This window comes from Carcharodon carcharias, chromosome 7 (genome assembly GCF_017639515.1).
Source record: "Carcharodon carcharias isolate sCarCar2 chromosome 7, sCarCar2.pri, whole genome shotgun sequence".
Classification (NCBI taxonomy): domain Eukaryota; kingdom Metazoa; phylum Chordata; class Chondrichthyes; order Lamniformes; family Lamnidae; genus Carcharodon; species Carcharodon carcharias.
The window spans coordinates 153,807,556-153,830,670 of record NC_054473.1 but is presented as its reverse complement, the minus strand read 5'-3'; the positions used below and the strand labels follow the sequence as shown (position 1 = coordinate 153,830,670).

Below are 23,115 nucleotides of genomic sequence, written 5' to 3'. Positions count from 1 at the left end.
AGACTAGGAAGGCAAAGAAAGGTGGAAATTGAAAACCAAGTTGATTAAAAAGAAGATTCTGGTTCACGTGAGAATACTAGCACTGATACAGCCATAAATGTACTGGGGGAAGGGGCACAACTGGAAGAAAGAATGTTCCACGTGTTTTACGAAAAGTAAACATTGCCGTGTTGACTTAAATCCTAAAAGGATTATTGTGGCACTGGAGCTATTTTGCTGACAATGTTTTGGGGTACATTTATGCTATGTTCTTTAAAGTCTGCGTAAAGCAATTTTATTTCACATTAACACTAAGAAGCTTGAATTTCTTAGCTTTGAAGTTGAAATGAGTTCATCCTTGGGCTTCATTAGAATAAATCAGGTGAGCTACAGGTCTACCAACACAGCCCACTTGTCGGGACCTTAATCAGTTTTGCCCCATGCAAGGCCCAGAGGTAGGTCTAGGGTGGGGGAGGCGTGATATGGAGAGTGGCAAAGGTGGACCATTTACTTTTTGGAGCCAGGAAGAGCACTCTGACTACTTTTCTTGAGTGACCTTCAGCAATCCTATTAAGAGCCTGCTGGTGAGGCTGCTTAACACCCAGAAATTCATCTTAAGTGGCCACCAATGCCTCTTTTTAAAAAAAAAATGGTTAATGTGGTGTCTGTTTTAAACCATATTAAATCAGAAACACACTACCGCACTCTAAGTCTAGAGATGGACTTTACCTGATGTGGAGTGAGATTTCTTAAACCTTATTGCACTGGGCTTGTCAGCCTTTATGCATTCCATTATAGTTTGATCTGCAACAGCATCACTCTGTGAAAATACTGCCAGTGCATCACAATAGCTTTAATATCTCTAAAGACAGGAGGTTACTATTTTTAGTATAAAATATCCGTTGGATGTTAGTTGGATATATTCTCTTTTATTTTAGATTTCTAGGATTTTCATCTTTTAAAAAATTACTTATTTACCAATGTTACAGTTCACCAAATATTTTTTTTCAATTTCTTTAAGGAAGTTTACTGAATTTAATCTTCAAAATGTATTGAGATACGTGCCATTTGTTAGGGCTTTCTTCAGTATTTATCATGTTATTAAGTTGGCAATGTGCTACATTTTCTAAATGGTGGCTCACTTTATAATTTTGTAAGGTACTCAGTATTGTTTTTCTGTTCTTTCCTCAGGGAAGCCAAGCAGCATAGAACAGCTAGATCGGATCCTTCTCTCTGGTGTGTTTAATGTTCGGAAAGGCAAAACTCAGCTGCATAAATGGTCAGAACGTCAAGTCATTCTCTGTGGTACCTGCCTAATTGTGTCTTCCGTGAAGGAATGCCAGATGGGAAAAATGCACGTACTGCCTCTCACTGGAGGCAAGGTGAGAAATCATGTCTATTCTGAAGGAGCTGATATTGTGTAGCTTATATGTCTCGAGGCAGGCTTAGTCTGATATGGTGTTTACAAATAGTTACATTATAGTAAGCTTAGTTTCAGTACTCCACAAACACCATATATGGCATTCCAGTAGAACTGCTGTTTTGATAAACCCCACAGGGTTTATTATTGCTTAAAATCAAGCTACAATTGGATGCTCAAGTAGGATTTTAAACCATAGCACCAAAAGCTCACATTGTGGATCCCAGAGGAACCAAATTCAAATTTAGATTGAGTTTTATTTATCAGATGCTAGTTACCAGCTAGTGAGCTAAATATTATGAACTAATGTAGGCCTCACAGTTTGTAAGTGATGCAGTGGGTATTCCAACATACAGTATGTATGCTTTTCTCTCATGAACAAAAACTAATGCTGAGATTTATATGTAATGAATTTATACTTAACTGACACTGCAGCTGGGATCTTGGCAGGATGGGAAATTCCCACCAAAAGTCATCATGGCTGCCTCTCCAAATTTTCCGTCCCACCTTCAACGTTTCCGGTCACGGGTGGGACTGGAAAAATTCCAGCCTGTGTAGCCCGGCATGGACCCTGGGCGTTGAATGCGAATGTATCGCTTCTGATGTAGCATATTGTAAAACTAAAATTCTCACAAATGAGAGAAAAGCATACATACTGTATGTTGGAATACCCACTGCATCACTTACATCACAAAAAGAAAAGTGTCTATGTTTCTTCAATGCTTCTTTTTCCCCTTCTCCCCATTATCAAGGCGATCCATTGACTGCAGCATTACTTTTAATGCCAGCTGCCTAATTCAATTCTCAGGCTGTCACCCTGCTCTAATTTTGCTTCCTACAAAAGAGATACATAATCTTGTCCTCACTTATCACCCCACCAGCCTCCGCATTCAAAGGATCATCCTCCGCCATTTCTGCCTATTCCAGCATGATGCCACCACCAAACACATCTTCCCTTCACCTCCCGACGGGGGCATTCTGCAGGGATCGTTACCTCCGGGACACCCTGGTCCACTCCTCCATCACCCCCTACACCTCAATCCCCTGCCACGGCACCTTCCTATGCAACCGTAGAAGGTGCAATACCTGCCCCTTTACTTCCCCTCTCCTCACCGTCCAAGGGCCCAAACACTCCTTTCAAGTGAAGCAGCATTTCACTTGCACTTCCCTCAATTTAGTCTACTGCATTTGTTGCTCCCAGTGTGGTTTCGACTATATTGGAGAGACCAAATGGTGTTTACAAATAGTTACATTGGAGAGACCAAATGCAGACTGGGTGACCGCTTTGCAGAACGCCTTCGGTATGTCTGCAAGCATTACCCAGACCTCCCTGTTGTTTGCCATTTCAACACTCCATGCTGCTCTCATGCCCACATGACCATCCTTGGCTTGCTGCATTGTTCCAGTGCAGCTCAATGCAAAGACCATAAGACATAGGAGCAGAAATTAGGCCATTCGGCCCATCGAGTCTGCTTCGCCATTCAATCACAGCTGATAAGTTTCCCAACCCCATTCTCCTGCCTTCTCCCCATAACCTTTGATCCCCTTACCAATCAAGAACCTATCTATCTCAATCTTAAATACACTCAATGACCTGGCCTCCACAGCCTTCTGTGCAAATGAATTCCATAGATTCACCACTCTCTGGCTAAAGAAGTTTCTCCTCTTCTCTCCTCTTTACTCTGAGGCTGTGCCCTCGGGTCTAGTCGCTCCTACTAATGGAAACATCTTCCCCACGTTCACTCTATCCAGGCCTTTCAGTATTCTGTAAGTTTCAATCAGATCCCTCCTCATCCTTCTAAACTCCATGGAGTACAGACCCAGAGTCCTCAAACGTTCCTCATATGTTAAACCTTTCATTCCTGAGATCATTCTCGTGAACTTCCTCTGGACCCTCTCCAGGGCAAGCACATCCTTCCTGAGATACGGGGCCCAAAATTGCTCACAATATTCTAAATGTGGTCTGACCAGAGCCTTATAAAGCCTCAGCAGCACATTCTAGCTTTTATATTCTAGTCCTCTCGAAATAAATGCCAACATTGCATTTGCCTTCCTAACTACCGCGTCAACCTGCAAGTTAACCTTAAGAGAATCCTGGACTAGGACTCCCAAGTCCCTTTGCACTCCAGATTTCTGCATTCTCTCCCCATTTAGAAAATAATCTATGCCTCTATTCTTCCTACCAAAGTGCATGACCTCACACTTCCCCACGTTGTATTCCATCTGCCACTTCTTTGCCCATTCTCCTAACCTGTCCAAATCCTTCTGCAGCCTCCCCGCCTCCTCAATACTACCTGTCCCTCCACCTATCTTTGTATCATCTGCAAACTTAGCCAGGATGCCCTCAGTTCCTTCATCTAGATCATTAATGTATAAAGTGAAAAGTTGTGGTCCCAACACTGACCCCTGTGGAAGTCCACTAGTCACCGGTCGCCATCCTGAGAAGGACCCCCTCATCCCCACTCTCTGCCTCCTGCCAGACAGCCAATCTTCTTTCCATGCTGGTACCTTGCCTCTAACACCTTGGGCTCTTACCTTACTGAACAGCTTCCTGTGCAGCACCTTGTCAAAGGCCTTCTGGAAGTCCAAGTAGATAACATCCATTGGCTCTCCTTTGTCTAACCTACTCGTTACCTCCTCAAAGAATTCTAACAGATTTGTTAGGCATGACCTCCCTTTGATGAAACCATGCTGACTTTGCCCGATTTTACTATGCACTTCCAAGTATTCTGAAATCTCAGTCTTAATAATGGACTCTAAAATCTTACCAACGACCGAGGTCAGGCTAATCGGCCTGTAATTTCCTGTCTTTTGCCTCACTCCCTTCTTAAACAGGGGGGTTACATTAGCGATTTTCCAGTCCTCTGGGACCCTCCCTGACTCCAGTGATTCCTGAAAGATCACCACTAACGTCTCCACTATCTCTTCAGCTATCTCCTTCAGAACTCTGGGGTGTAATCCAACTGGTCCTGGTGATTTATCCACCTTCAGACCTTTCATTTTTCCTAGCAGCTTCTCCTTGCTAAAGGCCACCATACTCACCTCTGCCCCCTGACTCTCTTGAACTTTGGGAATGTCACGCTTGTCTTCCACTGTGAGGACTGATGCAAAGTACCTATTCAGTTCCTCCGTCATTTCTTTATTCCCCACTACTACTTCTCCAGCGTCATTTTCCAGCGGCCCAATGTCCTCTCTCTTACCCTTTATATATCTAAAAAAACTCTTGCAATCTTCTTTTATATTACTGGCTAATTTACCCTTATATTTAATCTTCTGCCTCCTTATTTCTTTTTTTAGTTGTCCTCTGTTAGTCTTTGTAGGCTTCCCAATCCCCTGGTTTCCCACTGCTCTTCGCTGCATTGTATGCTTTCTCTTTAGCTTTTATGCTGTCCCTGACTTCCCTTGTCAGCCATGGTTGCCTCGTCTTCCCTTTAGTATGCTTCTTCTTCCTCGGGATGAATTTTTGCTGTGTCTCCCAAATTACTCCCAGAAACTCCTGCCATTGCTGTTCCACTATCTTTCCTGCTAGGTTCATCTCCCAGTCAATTCTGGCCAGCTCCTCCTTTATGACTCTGTAGTTGCTTTTATTCAACTGTAATACCGTTACATCTGATTCCAGCTTTCTCCTCTCAAATTGCAGAGTAAATTCTATCATATTATGGTCACTTCTTCCTAAGGGTTCCTTCACCTTAAGCTCCCTTATCAAATCTGCCTCATTACACATCACTAAATCTAGAATTGCCTGTTCCCTAGTTGACTCCACCACAAGCTGCTCCAAAAAGCCATCTCGTGGACATTCCACAAATTCCTTTTCTTGTGATCCACTACCAACCTGATTTTCCCAGTCTACCTGCATATTGAAATCCACCATGATCACTGTAACCTTGCCTTTCTTACATGCCTTTTCCATCTCCTGGTATATCTTGTGCCCCACATCCAGAGGTACAGGCCTATACATAACTCCCATTATGGTTTTTTTACCTTTGCGGTTCCTCAACTCTACCCACACAGATTCTACATCATCTAACCCTACATCATTTCTTGCTATCGATTTAATTTCATTTCTTATTAACAAAGCAACCCCACCCCCTCTGCCATCTTTTCGATAGGATGTATATCCTTGGATATTTAGGTCCCAGTCCTGATCCACTTGCAGCCATGTCTCCGTAATGCCCACCACATCATACCTGTCAATTTCAATCTGAGCCACAGGCTCATTTACCTTATTTCGTATACTGCGTGCATTCAGATACAACACCTTCAGTCCTGTATTTCCCGTCCCCTTTCTCATTGTCGTCCCTTTATCTGATGTGCTTGAAGTTAGATTCCTAGCCCTTTCCAAACACTCTGTCCTACTTTGTGTTCTGGAGACTTTAATAGCCTCTCCTGTGCTCTCCTTTCTTTTCAGGTTTTTTATAATTTTCCATGAAGTTGAATCCACCCCCCCACAAGCTAACCTGCTGCTTTGTTTCCCATTAGTCATGCTTCTTGGAGTTTTACTCTTCCCTTCCCCCCACTTTCTAGTTTAAAGTCCTGTTGACCACCCTATTTACCCTTTTCACTAGAACATTGGTCCCAGATCGGTTCAGGTGGAAACCGTCGCAACGGTACAGATCCGTCCTGTTCCAATACTGACGCCAGTGCCCCACGAAATGGAACCCCTCTTTCCCGCACCACTCCTTTAGCCACATGTTTACTTCCCTTATTCTCGCATTCCTATGCCAATTTGCACATGGCTTGGGTAGTAATCCGAAGATTATAACCCTTGAGGACCTGTTCTTTAGTTTAGTTCCTAGTTCCTGATAATCCCCAAACAGGTCCTCTTTCCTAGTGTTATCTATGTTATTTGTCCCGACGTGGACCACAACAACTGGATCCTCCCCCTCCCTCTCCAATATCCTTTCAAGCCGGTCAGAGATGTCCCTCACCCTGGCACCGGGCAGGCAACATACTATGCGGGACTCTCGATCCTGCTTACGAAGGAAGCTATCAATTTCCCTAAGCTGGAGGAACAGCACCTCATCTTCCGACTAGGCACTTTACAGCCTTCCGGACTGAATATTGAGTTCAACAATTTTAGATCATGAACTCTCTCCTCCATCCCCACCCACTTTCTGATTCCACCCTTTTTTTCCCAATAATTTATATAGATTTTTCTTTTCCTACCTACTTCCATTATTTTTAAATGTATTTCCATCCATTGTTTTATCTCCACCTTTTAGCCTTTTTTGATTCCTTCACCCCCACCCCACCCCCACTAGGGCTATCTGTACCTTGCTTGTCCTGCTTTCTACCCTTAATTAGCATGTTCCTCAGATAATATCACCACCTTCCACACCTCTTTGTCCTTTTGTCTGTGACATCTTTTGGTTATCTCCACCTATCACTGGCCGTCTATCCAGCTCTACTTGTCCCACCCTCCTTAAACTAGCTTATATTTCACCTCTTCTGTTTTTACTTAGTTCTGTTGAAGGGTCATTTGGACTCGAAACATTAACTGTGCTCCTCTCCACAGATGCTGCTAGACCTGCTGAGTTTTTCCAGGTATTTTTGTTTTTGTTTTGGATTTCCAGCATGCATAATAGAGTAATTTGATGAGCTGGTTCTGAATGAAATGTTGGGCATTTAAATTGCTTTTCATTGGGTTCATGCTTTAGAGTAAGGTGGAATCAAGATTGCATTGTAGCCTTGATCCTTTCTCTCCCACCAATGCAAAGGGCTGCAGTTAGTAACTTCAGCTACACATTTGTGTACTGTGTTCTCAGAGTTGCTCATTGCCTACTTCCAACAAACCTTCCACCAACATTCAGTTTAAACTCCAATGGCAGCAGCAGAGCAGTTTTAGGTTGACTTTGCTCCTTGAGCAGTATTTTCATAGATTCTGTCTATCCTTCTCATAAGATGGCAAAACACCTCTCATTGAGATCAGTAATATAGCTTGCTTGCCACTTAGTCCATGAATGTGTGAATTTGAGGACAACTAATGTGCCTTGACCACATGTATAGGAAGATAGGAAGTGTCTCCAGCTGCTTCAGATCAAACTCAAGCTTTTTGAGCTTGAGGAGTAGCTAGTCACTCTAGAGCATCAGGGAGGCTGAGAGTTTCTTGGATCATATGTTCCAGGAAGTGCCCACCTCATAGGCAGATAGAGGTTAGGATAGTAGATGGGTGACCATCTGGAAAAGTTGGCAGAGGAAGGAAGTATATGATCCTTCTCAAACCGTTACGCAGTATTGGAGACTGCTTGGATTGATGACACCTTGAAGAAGTGTAGCCTGGAGCATGGCACCAATGGGCAAGAGCCTGCACAGGGGAAGCTATAAAGTATAGAAATGCAGTTGTCATAGCAGATTTGATAGTTAGGGGGTCAGAGCATTTCTGTAACCGTCATAGTGAGTCCTGCATGGTGTGTTGCTTCCCTGGTGCCAGGACTTGGAACTCCACAGCATGGGTGCAGAATATTTTGCAGGTGGAAGGGAATGAGCCAGAAGTTGTAGTACACATCGGGAACAACAGTATAGAGGGCAAGTCTTGGTTTCCTGCGGTCAGATTTTTGGGAGCTAGGAAAGAAGTTAAACAGTAGGACTTTGGAAGCCGTTATCTCTGGATTATTCCCAGTGCCCCACGCACAGCAAGAATAGAAATAGGAAGATGGGGGTGGCTTGAGAATTGGTGCAGAAGAGCGAGCTTAAGATTTTTGGGGCATTGGGACCAGTTCTGAGAGGCACCTATTCAAAAGGGACGGATTGCATTTCAACTGGACTGGAACAAATGTCCCCGTAGGGATGCTCACTAATGATTGGGGAGGGTTGAAAGTAGGCAGTGGACACTGGCATATGAAAATAAAAAAAAGGAATGAATTGCATAAAGGAGTGAGAGTGATGGATAATAATAGTTAAGTCTTACCATATTAGATAGGAGCAGAGTATGAAGAATACAAGGACAGGTTTAAAATACCTGTATGTTAATGCACAAAGTGTGGTCAGTAAGGCTGGTGAGCTACAAGTGCAAATAGCCTTGTGGAGCTATGATATAATGACAATAACAGAAACCTGGCTTAAAATAGTATGGACTGAGCACTTAATATTCACAGATACAAAATGTTCAGAAAAATTGTGAAGGTAAGAAGGGAGGTGGGTTAACAGTACTGATTAGGGAAGACAATGTTGTGTTGGTAAAAGAGGATGTCCTTGAGGAAACAAGGACAGAATCCATTTGGTTAGAGTTGAGAAACAAAAAGGCTATGGTCATGCTGTTCTATGGGCCTCCAAATAGTGAGAGAGAGAAGAAGCAAATCTGCAGGGAAGAAATCAGAGGTGCTGAACCTACAGACTTGTCATGTTGTGGGAATTTAATTACCCAAATATCGATAGGGATAATGTTGATGTATAGGGAAAGGAGGGGGAAAATTTCTGAAATGTGTCCAGGAGAGCTTCCTTCACCAGAATGTTTTTGATCTAACTAAGAAGGAGGCATTGGTGGATCTGCTGCTGGAGAATGAGGTGGGCCAGGTGGGACAACTGTCTTTGGGAGCACACAGATGTAAGAGTGATCATTGTATCATGAAATTTAGATTAGTAATGGAAAAAAACAAGGATAAATCTAAATTGGAGGAGAGCTAACTTCAGTGGGAAAAGAGGGGATCTAGCTGGGTTAAAATGAAACTAAAGTTTGACAGGAAAAACTATTGGAACTATGGGTGATCTTGAGGGATGAGGTATAGGCTAGGTACGTTCCAAAAAGAGAAAGGTAGGGAAATGAAAGCTGGGGCTCCTTGGACGACAGGTGAATTCTTAAGTGAGAACAGGCCAAATACAATAAATTGAAAGGGCAAGTGAAGAGGAAAATAAGACTGGCAACAAGATAATATGAGAATAGAATGGTGGTTAATGTTACATAAAAGGGAACCCAAAAGTTTTCTAAATAGTAAGCAGGTAGTAAGAGGCAGGGTGAGGCCTTTTAGGAACTAAGAGGATAATATATGCTTAGGGGTGCAGGGCAAGGCTAGAATGCTTATTGTAGATGTTGGTGCATAAACTGTCCTTTTAAGCCTCAAAATCCCTCCAAAAACAGGGGTCAGTCTATACGCAGGGTACAAAAGTGAAATACCAGTGAGGGTGCGGGCGGCCACCATCTTTATCATTCGCCATGCAGGGTCTGCTCTGCGTGGACGTGTTTTTAACTCCTGTGCATCTTCGCAGCACAACGTTTATTGCCTGCTTGATCCCTTGCACCCAATTATAAGGTACCGGTAAGTAAAACATCTATTTGTGGATGAAAATTTAAGGCTGATTACCAGTGCAAGTATAGCATGTCATGGCTGAAAAGGGGTATTGGCTTATAGCCAAGTATATCGTTATGAAATGTGTTATATAGAATGTTAAATTGTCAATGTCATCGACTGGACATATATTACTTCATAATGTCATGGCTGGATATATATTATAGAATTTTTTTTAAAAGCACACTTTTGCTAAGCAATGGGCACTGTCCTACAGCAACTGCTATGTTGCATTTGCAAAGGAGACAAGCTGCTTTACGGAGATAGTCTATGGAACCCTTAGAGACAGTGGCTAAATTAAGCCAATAATTAAACCAGAGAGAAGTCACGGGATCCAGCTCTTGGGCATAAAATGTGCTGAATTTGAACTAACAGTCAGGGACTGCCACGGGAGACAGAAGGGGCAAAAGCTTTACCACCACCCCACCCCCTTCTGAAATCTCTGTCATCAAACTGAAAACACCTGAAGACCTCATTGCTGCAAACAGAGTCCTTAAAAGAAGATTTTGTCTCCAAGAGAAAAGAGGGTCAACCAGCCATGACTATAGAGTGGCTTCTCCAATGAAAAACCCCTGTACCAACAGCTCCCTGGAAAGTGACCCCTCAGCAGTAAACAACATCTGCACAATCTGTGAATAATTTTTTTCTGACTTTACTTCTTACTTGACCAAGTTTCTAAGATCTGCTGCTCAGCAGAGTTTTATTTCTTTTGCATGTTTGGTGGGGGGAGGGGGTGGGGGGGTGCTGTGTGTTGTGTTGTTTCTGTATTAGTGGGTAGTTTCAAAAAAAATTCAAACTGTATTATAACCAACCCAGGAGTGGGACAAAGAGAGAAGTTAGCTCACCCTTCCTAACCTGGTCATAATAGATATTTGGGCATTTACATCCAGCATTTGAACCCATAGGTGAACAAGAGTAATTGGAAGCGGAAACCAAATTAATCCCTGGACATAATTTTAAAACGCTGGTACAGTTTTGTTGTGCACTAGAGTGATCCCACACAAACCAAAATGTCCACTTTCGAGGTCAGTGTGTTTTTAGAACAGAGTGAGATAACTTGGAACAATTTAAAAGTATTGGCCACTGATGAATTGAAAAGTCTGGTAGGTGGTTGGAAATAAAAATGGTGAGGAAACAAGAAATTCAAAAACTAGTGGCCAACACTCTTGAAATTGAATTGGAAGAACCAGAGATAAGCATGGAGATGGAAATAGCCAACAAGCTTTAACAAAAATACAGCTGGAAAGAAGAGGCTAATGCTAAATTCCAAGCTAGGGAAAGAGAGAGAAGAAAGAAAAGCAGAAAGAGCAACGTGGGAGAAACGAAAGAAACGAGAAAGAGCATTTCAAAGCGAAAAAGGAGAGTGTGGCAGTAACGGAGGGAAGAAAGGAAATTTCAATTAAAAAATCTTGACTACAAGGGGATACTCCCCTTGGACCCAGTGAAGGCACCTATAGGGAGAGTCTTGCCCCCAACACAGGGCCATGTGAGGAGCTGTTTAAATTTTCCCAAGCAATTCCAAAACTTGAGGAGAGGGACTTAGAGACATTTTTCATTTCATTTGAGAAAATTGCAAAGCAAATGAAATAGCCCACAGAAAGCTGGGAATGCAAAGCAGGTTAACAGGCAAAGACCATGAGATTTATTCCATGCCAATTGAGGAGACCTCAGCAGATTGAGAGATGACCAAAAAGGCCATCCTCAGTGCTTATGAGTTAGTGCCTGAAGCTTATAGACAGAAATTTTAAACCCTCTGAAAACAGCCCAAGCAAACTTATATTGAGCTTGAGAGGGCCAAGCAACCACTGGATGCAGGCACTTAAATTAGAGACCACCTACGGAACTCAAAGGTAACTCTCCTTGAAGAATTTAAAAATTCACTCCCTACCTCAGTAAGGACACAAATGGAGAACCAAAAGGTTTCAAAAGCTAGACAGGCACCAAGGTGGCTGATGATTGAGTTTGTCCGCAAGCCCTTACCTCAAGGGAAATCCTTTTTCCGTCATCCCCACAAGCCCAAGAAGAATAGAAGATGGGAGTGTGAAAGGAAGGTAAACAGTCAGGAGCAAGAAGGGAAAGCTGGGAATGCTAGGGGGTCCACTCCTGAGGCCAAAAAGGAAGGTGCTGAGAGTAGGAGCTTATGTGCTCCCATTGCAACAAGACAGGATGTCTTCATGCTGAAAGTTATGGGGAAAGCCCCTAGGATTTGTCAAGGTACACCGGTCTGTGGTGGAGCAGGGGCCCTGACCAAGAGCACTGCAGACAAAGTGATGGCTCTGACCCTGGGAGTAAGTCCCTAGAAAAATACTGCTGTGAGTGAGGTGAACTAGATCCCTGAGAGTTAGTGATTTATTGTCTAAAGTAAAAGTGACTTCCTACACCTCAAGTGATCCAGGTAAACCCATAGTCATATTTGGGGATAGAGGGGCCACCCAAAACCTTTTACTGAGGAAAGGCATGATCTTTTCTCCAGAGAGTGCATTGAACACTGAGGTTTTAGTTAATGGTATCATTCACCATGCCTTTGCACTGAGTGCACCTGGAGTGCAACCTAATGTCTGGGCCAGCAATTGGGGGGATTGTCCATAGTTTACCTGTTGACTGGGTCAACTTGCTCCTTGAAAATGACTTGGTGGGGGGGGCGACGGTAGTGGCTTCCCCTGTAGTCTCGGAGAATCCAAGAGAGGTCAAGGAGATAGAGTAGTTATAGGAAAAGGTTCCTGGCATTTGCCTTGCCCTTGTAGTGGCCCGCTTCATGGCCAAACAAGCCCCTTAGTCAGACGCTAAATTGGCATTGCAGACTGATGACTCTGCATTCTGGCTATCAAACTTGTTTTGGAGATTTGGATGAGCCAAAGGAAGTGAAAGGCAGGTCTTCCCTGGTCTAGGCCCAGCAAGCTGACCCAGAGTTAAGAAAATTAGTACAAACTGTCCAAACTGAAGCTGAAGCAGATGGAATTCTGGATTGATACTACTTTAAAAATGAGGTGCTGATGAAAATGTGGACATCCCTCACAGACCTGCAGACAAAGAGTGGATGGTGGTCCACCAGATAGTGATGCCACCCAGATACCATAAGGAGATTTTGAGGATAGCCCACAAAATTCCCAGGGCTGGGCATGGAGATATCCAAAAGACCCAAGCCCTCAATAAGCCAGCATTTTTACTTGACATGCCTCCAAAATGACATGGTGCAGTTCTGTAAAACATGCCACACTTGCCAGATTGTGGGAAAGCCCCAGCCTGTAATAAAACCAGCACCCCTGATTCCCATACCAGCTTTTGGGGAACTGTTCAGCAGGGTGGTGATAGGTTGTATGGGAACCCTGCCAAAAAGGGGGCCACCAGTATATCCTCACTATTATGGATATGGATACCCAGCTCCCTGGGGCCATTCCCCTGAGAACCATTTTTGTCAAGGTAGTGGTGGGGAAACTAACCTAGTTCTTCATCCAATATGGATTACTAGCACTTCTTATCCAGTCAATACATTCTTCTCGGTGAGGAATTGGGAAGGAGTCTGCTCTGGTCACTGCATTATCCTTCCTGTATAGCCGCCCTACTGACAGACTTACTGCAGAAAAAGATACAAAGGTAGTGTGGTCAGGGGGGAAAGGCTGAAAGCAATCTTCATCAACGAGCCAGTGCTGGCTACTCCAAACTTCAGTAAGCCCTTCAAGGTAGCTGTTGATACTAGTGACTTGGGGTAGGCGCTGCCCTGCTCCAAGGAGATGGATTGGGCTTGGAGACGCCAGTGGGGTACTTCTCCAAAAAGTAGAATCGCCACTAAAAGAAATACTACACTGTGGAGAAGGAAACCCTAGGACTATTATTGGTTCTTAAACACTTCAAGGTATATGCCCATCATGCATGCAGGGAGACCTTAGTATATATAGACCACAAACCCTGATCCTTTGTGGAAAAATTCAAAACCCAGAATGCTAGGCTATTTTGGTAGAGTTTGCTATTACAGCACTATCACTTAAAGATCATCTACATTGCAGGGAGAAGCAATGTGATGGCTATGCTTTGTCCAGAATTTAACTCCAGTCAGAATTACATGGGTACCAAGATTGTTAGAGAGTACAGCTGTATTAGTTAGACTTAGAGTGAATGGGTGTGCATGTGTTTTTTAACATTTTTTTGACACCTTGTAATTAAATACACTTACAAGTCACATTTAATTCCCTATGAGGTTATGAAGATGAGCTATAAAATATTAATTTATCAATGTCATTGGCTGGCCGTATATTACTTTATAATCTAATGGGCTGGACATATAGAGCTTTTTGCAGTTACAACAAATGTTCTTACACCCTTCCTTGACCAAGGGTATCCCATTTGCCACCTTCCAATCCTCTGGCACCTTCCTCATATAGGAGAGATTGGAAAATTATGGCAACCCTTCCACTATCTCCACCCCCACTTCACTTAGCAATCTGGGATGCAAGCCATCCAGATCAGGCCACTTATCCACTCACAGCATAGCCAGTCTTCTGCCAAGCAAAGGACAATGGCCTACAGCAGCTACTATGTTGCATTTGTGAAGGACACAAGCTGCTTCATTATGACACACGGTCCACGGAGCTCTGCGATGGTGGATAAGATAAGGAAAGTAACAATATGCAAAAGCATGATTTTTGGGGCCAGAAAAAGTCTTGTACACTGGGTCAACTTATTTGCAGCGATCTTCAGTAATTAGTACTTTGTACCGGTGTTACTAAGGAAGATGAAGCTGACAGAATATCTGTGGAATCAGAGCCGGTAGAGGTAATGGATGGGTGAAAATTGATAGGATGTACTGGAAAGACTGGCTATGCTTTGAGTGGATAAGTGGCCTGATTTGGGTGGCTTGCATCCCAGATTGCTAAGGGAAGTGGGGGTGGAGATAGTGGAAGGGTTGCCATAATCTTCCAATCTCTCCTATGATATGAGGAAGGTGCCAGAGGATTGGAAGGTGGCAAATGGGATACCCTTGGTAATGGAAGGGTGTAAGAACATTTGTTGTAACTGCAGTCTGGCCAGTTTAACATTCATGGTGTGTAAGGGTTCTAGAGTCAATGATCAAGGAAAGAATTAACAGGCACTTGGAGAGTTTGAGTTAATTAAGGAGGGTCAGCACAGATTTATAAAAGGCAGATTGTGTCTGACTAATCTAATTGAATTTTTTGATGAAAAAATTGAGAAGGCTAGTAAAGGGAATGAAGTGGATGTTTGTGGACTTTACGAAAGTGTTTGACAAAGATACACGAAAGGTTGGTTTACAGATTTGAGGCTTGTGGAATAAGCAGATCAGTGTCAGCTTGGACAGAAAATTGTCTTAAGCACAGAAAACAGTGGATTATGGTACATGGTTGTTTTTCAGGTTTGAGGATGGTAGACAGTGTTGTGTCCCATAAGTCTGTCCTAGGACCAGTGCTTTTTTTGAGATATATTATACATAATATATATATATTTTGCTGATGGAACCAAACTTGGAGATGTGGTAGAATGTGAGGAATGATACCAGTCGACAGCAATAAGTCATAGAAGGTTAGCAGAATGGGCAGACAAGTAGCAGATGCAATTTAATACGGAAAGGTGTGAGGTGATGCATTTGGCATAAGGGGAGGCAATATATACTTAATGGCACACTTCTAGAGTGTTCAAGGATATAGACACCTGAGGGTTCATGTGCATTGAGATATACACATTTGAAGGTGATAGGACATATTGAGAGAGTAGTTTGCAAAGCATTTGGGATCTTGGGCTCCATAAGTAGAGGTATGGAGTACAAAAGCAGGGGAGTTGTGCTGCACTTTTATAAAGCTCTAGTTAGAACACAGCTAGAGCATTACATCCAGTTCTGGTCACCACAATTTAGGAAAGATGTGAAGGTCCCTGACAAGGTGCAGAGGAGATTTACCAGAATGGTCTCAAGGATCAGGGCATTTAGCTACAAGGTTAGGTTGGAGAAGCTGGTGTTCTTCTTGGAGCATTGGAGATTGAGAGAGATCTGAAAGAAGCCTACAAAATTATGACATGTTTAAAAAGGGAGGACAATGAAAAGATGTTCCCGTTAGCTGATGGTACAATGACTAGGAGACACAGAGTTAGGGTTCTAGGTTAATGGCCTGAAACTTGCTTACTGTGAGGGTGGTGGAAGCAGAGATGATTGATTTCAAAAGGAAATTGGATGAACACGTGGGGGAGATAAATTTGCAGGGCTGTGGGGGTAGTGTGAGGGACTGGGACTAATTGGACTACTCTATAGATAGCCAGAATGGTCCCAGTGGCCGCCTCCTGTGTTGTAATGAATCTGAGGTAGAATCTTCTCTCTCTGGTGGTAAGACGGGAAGAGCATTTAATTCGACGGGATGGTGGCATACCTGTACCCCGTCACCTTCTGGCCTCTGCCAGAATTAAGTTCTGGGTGGGAAGGCCCATTGTTGACCTTCCAGCCTTGCTGTCAATTGAAGCCCTTAAGTGGCCAATTAATGGCCACTTAAGGGTCTCATCACGCCGCCGCTGGTATTAACCTAGATGCAGATGGGCCTGTTACCATGTGGAGTGCACGGCAGCTAAAACCCTGCTGTGAGCTTGTGCTTGAGAGACTGGACATCAGGAAAGGGTTCCGACTGAGAGCTGTGCCCCCGCCTTTGCTGCCGACCATCCCCACCCTGTGAACCGCCCTCCCACAATGTCATTTATCTGTGGCCTGGGTCGCTCCACAATCCTGGGATTCCAGTCTGTGCCCTTCAGCCAGCAGCTGTAGCCTCCCCCAGTCGCACTGCTGAGCACAAGAGCTGCTGGCCTCTGATTGGCCACCAGCCCTCGCTAGGCGAACCTTCCACCCTTGGAGCCTCGATTATAGGGGAAGGCACGCCACTAGCCTTGCTACTGCCTGATTGACTTGTGGTTCGGCAGGCCTTCCTGAAAAGAAGTCATGCCAACAGGCGAGACCCCCAAAACCTCAACAAGATTCTGCCCTATGACTCTATAATCAACTGAAATTAGTGCTTATTGTTGGGGCAATGTGTTGAAAGTTTTACTCTATCCAACTTTACTCTCTATCCAACTATCTAACCAAATCTCCTTAGACAGTACCTTCCAAACACACGACCACTACCATCTAGAAGGACAAGGGCTGCAGATAGGTGGGAACATCACCACCTGGAAGTTCCCCTCCAAGTCACTCGCCATCCTGACTTGGAAATATATTGCTGTTCCTTCACTGTTGCTGGGCCAAAATCCTGGAACTCCCTCCCTAGCAGCACTATGGGTGTACCTACACCACATGGTCTGCAACAGTTCAAGAAGGCAGCCCAGCACCACCTTCTCAAGGGCAACTAGGGATGGGCAATAAATGCTGGCCCAGCCAGTGAAGCCCACATCCCATGAATGAATGAAAAAAACTTGTGTTGTACCTGACCTGGGAGTATTTGTTGAAAACATAGAGGGAGCTCCAATCTTGTCAGCCTAGATTCAGGCTATAGCACTTTTGTATCTGAGGCAGAAATTCAAGTCTCAAAAGACTTGAGCACTTAATTTCAGCTGATTTATAAGTTCAGTGCGAAGGGTAATGGCTGGTGTTTTCTTTCAGGTGAGATGTTAAACCAAGGTCCTGTTTGCTCTCTCAAATTAATGTGAAACATCCCACAGCACTATTCAAAGAAGAGCGAGAGTTCTCCTGCTGTTCTTCAGTCACACCACAAAGGGAGATCATTTGGTCAATAATTTTATTGTTATTAGTGGGACTGTGCTATGTTGAAATTATCTGCTGTGTGCCCTACATCACAACAGTAATTACAATTCAAAAGTACTTAATTATCTGTGAAGTGCTTTGAGTCACCCTGATATCATGAAAGGCACTATATATATATATATATATATATATATGCAAGCCCCTTTTTCTCTCACTGTCTTCTTTTTCTGCCCTCTCAAAGTTACCTCTGAAGTCCTTAACTCCTCCTTGTCTGTATGCTGGCCTTTGATTATATCATCCAGAGACTTTGGGATTAGTTTCCACAAATATGCCAGTGGCCTTTGGCTCTACCTATGCAGCATTGCTCTTGATTGCCTCAATGCTGTCAAACTGCTTGTCTAACATGTAGTCCTGGGTAAGTCGTAACTTCTCCAGCTCAACATTGGGAAGCATAAAACCTCTACCACAAACTCCTTTCTCATCATTGATTTCCCTCTTAGATGACACTGTTGAGCTGATCCAATTCCTGTTTGTCATCATGTCACTCTAATTGTCTCTCTCCTGAGTTTCAAACCTCATGTCTTGTTCTTCACAAAGGTAGCTTGCTTCCTTTTTGCAACATTGATTGTCACTGTCCCTACTTCAGCTTCCTACCACTGAAAATCTTTTAGTGCCTTTGCCAACTGCTAGGCTCAAAGACTGACCCTTGGCATTCTCCCTGCTCAACTTTCATTGCCATCCTCCATAAACTCCAAGTTGTCCAAGACCCTGATATCCTCCTGCTACTTTGTCCTACGCAATCTGCCTGTTCCCTCTGCTCCCCAGTTTTCAGTGCATTTAGCTCAAAATCCTTATCATTGTCTTGAAATTCTTCCACTGTCTTGCTTCATCTTATTTCTGCTATCACCTCCAGCTTTTTGCACCCCCTCCCCCTGAACTCACCATTCCTTTGACTCTGGATTGTGTGCATCCTTTTTCCTTTCGCATCAGCTTTGATGGTGGAGTCTTCAGCTGTCTGGATCCCACTCACTGGGATTCAACCCTAAACTCTCCTGCCTCTCCATTTCTCTCGACTACCTTTTAAAAAAAAACTCTCAAATCTCTCCCTGATGAAGCTTTTGGGTCACTCCTGATAATTTCTCCCATCCTAGCTTGGTATCCAGTTTCCATGCATCTATCAGTGAATTGTCTCGGCATTGTTTTCTGATATTAAAGGTTGTACGCAAGTGCAAGTTAGTGATGACTCTTGTTAAATGGTGGATTTTGCCTGTGTGTTCATTATAGTATAATTCTTGGAAGATAGCAGTCATAGGGGATTGCTACCAAGGAAATCTGCATGTTAGCTTTAGCATGATAAAATTGTTCTACCAGTAGGCCATAAATTGGCCAGAGGGCATAATACCCCTTAAACTTGTACATTGTGATAAGATGCCCTTTTACAGTAGTAAGAATCAACACCCAGGATCAGTCTTAGCTAATTGGATGATAATTATGTTCTGCTGGAATAGGAGTGAATCTAATGTTGTGTACCATTGATTGGACTTTCCCTTGGCTGTTTAGCTGTAACAATATTTTGCAATGCCAATCGTTAGAAGTGCATGCTGAAAAACCTGCAGCAAGAGAAACTAGACATCTAAATGAATAGGCCGAGCAGCTATTTATCTCAGTCAGTGAAATTGAAGAATTGTGAAATGAACAAAGAGATGTAGGGAAAAATAAAAAAAAATGAAGTTCATATTTTTAAAATATCCAACAATCAAACCCTGAAGGAATGACTCCACACTTGTAACAGTTAATTTTGAGTAGCAGAGGTTCATTGGCAGTAATTAACAATTAGCTCATTGTTAAAAGAATCTCTGACAGCTAATCCCAGGCCTAATTAAATATAAATAGGCCCAATACAAGCTCCTTGCATCACTTCAGACTATCTCTAATTTTTGTGGCGCATTTAGTTTGCATTTGCCATGCAGCTTCGGTAACTTCATGCCGTTCAATGCATTTCATTGGTGAATAGCCAGAAAGATGCCATTATTGTGAAATGATGATCGAAGTAGTGCTTCTTGACAGCACTTTTTGGATTTCCAATTTAATTGTGCATCTGCTCTCACTTGATTGCACGGTTGCATTTGCTTGTGAATAATGCAAGTGTCACTCGCCTCACCATCATTTGAACAGTAAGTTAATGGCCAATGTCTTTTTCTGGTTAAGAGAGGAAACACAATGATAGGCACTGGAGAGGGTGGTAGGGGTGGAGAGAGGATTGATTAATACACAGTAAGTAAAGAGTAGGGATAAGTAGGGATAAGTGAGGCATATATAAATTGGCTGACTGTAACTAGTGGAGTGTTGCAAGGATCAGTACTGGGATCTCAGCTATTTACAATCTATATTAATGACTTAGATGAAGAGACAGAGATTAATGTATACAAGATTGCTGATGATTCAAAGCCGGGTGGGAATGCAATCTGTGAGGACACAATGAGGCTGAAAAAAAATATGGACAGGTTAACTGAGTGAGTAACAAGGTGTCAGATGAAGTATAATGTAGTAAAGTGTGAGGTTATTCACTTTGGCTATAAGAATAGAGAAGCAGAATATTTTTTAAGAGATGTGAAACTTGTATATGTTGATGTTCAGAGGGACTTGGGTGTATTCGTGCAAGGAACACAAAAAGTTAGCATGCAGGCACAGCAAGCAATTAGGAAGGCAAATGGCATGTTGGTCTTTATTGCAAAGGGATTGGAGTGTAAGAATCAAGAAGTCTTGCTACCATTGTACAGCAATTTGGGGGGAATCACATGGAGTTGTGTGCGCAGTTTTGGCCTCCATATTTAATGAAGAATACACTTGCAATGGAGATGCTACAGCCAACGTTCACTAGATTGGTGCCTGGAATACAAGAGCTGTCCTGTGATGCGAGGCTGAATAAGTTGGCTCTATATTCCCTGGAGTTTAAAAGAATGAGAGGTGATCTCATTAAAACAAACTAGATTCTGAAGAGGCTTGACAAGATAGACACAGAAGTTTTCTCCCTGGCTGGGAAACCTAGAACACAGAGGCACAATCTCAGGATGAGGACCTGATCATTTAGGACTATGATGAGAAACCTTTCCACTCAAAGGCTTGTGAGCCTTCAGAATTTTTCACCCAGAGGGTTGTGACTGCTTCATCGTTGAATATAGTTAAGGCTGAGAGAGATTTTTGACCTCTCGGAATCAAAGGATATGGGAGTGGGTGGGCAATTAGATTTGAGGCCACAATCAGATCAGCTATGATCATATTGAATGTTGGAGTAGGCTTGAAGGACTGTATTGTCTATTGCTCCGAATTCTTATGTTCTTATGAATGGAGAGTGAGAGGAACATCTGTGAGCATAAACATGTGTATATTATTCAGCTGGCCTAAGGGTATCTGTGGAAGAAAGTGATCTGCACAATTCAAAGACCCTTAATTTTTGGTTGCACTCAGAGATTCTGTTTATGCTTGTAACTTTTGGAATGAAAATGACACTATGTAGAAACTCAGAAAATAGGAGCAGAAGTAGGTAATTCAGCCCTTCGATCCTGCTCCACCATTCAATATGATCATGGCTGATTCTCTATCTCAATGCCATATACCCTATATCTCCCTATACCCTATGATGCCTTTAGAGTCCAGAAATCTTATCTATTTCCTTCTTAAGTATATTGTGACTTGGCCTCCACAGCCTTCTGTGGTAGAGAATTTCACAGGTTCACCAGCTTCTGAGTGAAGACGTTTCTCCTCATCTCAGTCCTAAATGGTCTACCCTGTATCCTGAGACTGTGACACCTTGTTCTAGACCCCCTAGACAGATGAAATATCATCCCTGCATCCAGTCTGTCCATTCCTGTCAGAATTTTATACATTTCAATGAGATCCCTCCATTCTTCTAAACTCTAGTGAATACAGGCCTAGTCGATTCAATTGCTCCTCAAGTGACAATCCTGCCATCCTAGGAATTGGCCTGGTGAACCTTCGCTGCACTCCCTCTATGGCAAGTATATCCTTTCTTGGGTAAGGAAACCAAAACTGCACACAATACTCAAGGTGTGGTCTCACCAAGGCCTTGTACAGCTGCAATAAGACATCCTTGCTCCTGTACTTAAATCTTCTTGCAATGAAAGCCAACATACCATTTGCCACCTTAACTGCATGCTGCACCTGCCCCTGATGTTCACCTGACTAAATTTGTGTGTGGATCAGCCATATGGGTCAGGAAAACACAAAGTTTGTTCACTGGCCTTTGCTGAGTGGATTTTTATTTTCAGTTTTAGAGAACTGGTTTGTTTAAGATAGTGTACTAGACTAAAATAAATGTATTGTATATTTTTCTGTGAAAATAGTGAAATTTAAGGTTTTTAAATTGTTTTTATAGGTGGAAGAAGTAAAGAGACGACAATACTGCCTCATGTTCAGTTCTGCTGGACAACAGGGACAAACGTACTATGTCATCTTTGATTCATACCCAGAATACCTGCGGTGGCTCAGACAGGCATCCAAGGTGAATTGTGTTGTATTATGGCAACAACTTACACAATGTTATACATGTAATAGGCAATAATGTGCACTGTTCTGATATTGAAATTTTTTTTAAATGATTTTCTGTTAACCATAGGAAATGATAGGATTTAAGTTGTGATACATAAACTTGTTCTCCCCTAAGAAAAGCATATTTATTTTCCAGTTTTAATGAGTGAAGGCTAATATATATGTCTTTGATAATTGTAGAATTTGAAAGTTGAATGAATGGGGAAATAATTACAATGAATTGCTAATATATTGATATGTTTTAACTTTTTGGCTTTGAAAACTTTACAATGTTCACTTTTTAATTCTCTTTATTGATTCAGTGAACTCCACAATTTATTTGTTTGATTTAGATAAATTAATTTTTGGCACTTGGGTAACTCAGAAGCTACTCTGAAGATTTTCCCTAATGTTCTAGTTTGTTTTAAGATAAATCCTAATTATACCTGTCTCCACCTTGTTCTCTGCAGCATAAATACCATTTTGTTTGTCAAGGCTTGCCTTTCTATTTAGGTTGAAACTAAGATAAATACTAAATCATGAAATTCATTTGGCACTAAAAAACTTGGCTAAACCTTGTGCTAATGCTTGTCAATTATTTTACTATTTTACATGGTCCAACTCTGAACCATGATGTAGATTTATTCTACCAGAGCAATGACCACCTCCTGGCCAACATAGTCTGACTTTTGCATTGGTAGAAACTGCTAACTGTGGTTGAATTTGCAACGGTTTGTGGCTGGGCAGCCCTAATTTATTTATTTTTTTAGATCAGTTTTCCCTGCAGGCCTTGCCTATTCTGGCAAGATGAATTTGCCTCAGGCTGCCTAATACCTGGATGTTGGAAGCCAACAGCTCTAATACCTCACTAAACACAATATATAAGGAGCTTTTATTTCAGTAAGGCAGTTACATGCAGTAATATTGATGCTTTCTTAAACTATCATTGTACTTCACCTTTTTATCCCAACACATTTGTCAGTCCTCTTCCAATTTTGCATCCAAATTAAGTTAGTGTTTACCCATCTTTAGTTGCTGAACTGCTTTGACAGAATGAATTTGCTGCGAAAAACAAACCCCCATTCTGGCCAATTACCATCCTGTTAGTCTACTCTCAATTGTCAGGCAAGTGATTTAAGGGTTTGTCAACAGTGATATTGAGCAGCAGCAATAACCTTACCAATGCTAAATTTGGGTTCTGC

The 23,115-nt window shown here is 42.6% G+C and overlaps 1 protein-coding gene across 1 annotated transcript in view; it reads left to right on the top strand.

Moving 5' to 3' along the window:
* LOC121279609 (PH domain leucine-rich repeat-containing protein phosphatase 2-like) overlaps positions 1 to 23,115 on the top strand; it is a 152,087-nt gene that overhangs the window by 63,883 nt on the left and 65,089 nt on the right. The window contains exons 4-5 of the mRNA XM_041190771.1: positions 1,171 to 1,361; positions 21,762 to 21,887. Of these exons, the coding sequence (XP_041046705.1) occupies positions 1,171 to 1,361; positions 21,762 to 21,887 (317 nt within the window). The remainder of the gene's footprint in view (positions 1 to 1,170; positions 1,362 to 21,761; positions 21,888 to 23,115) is intronic.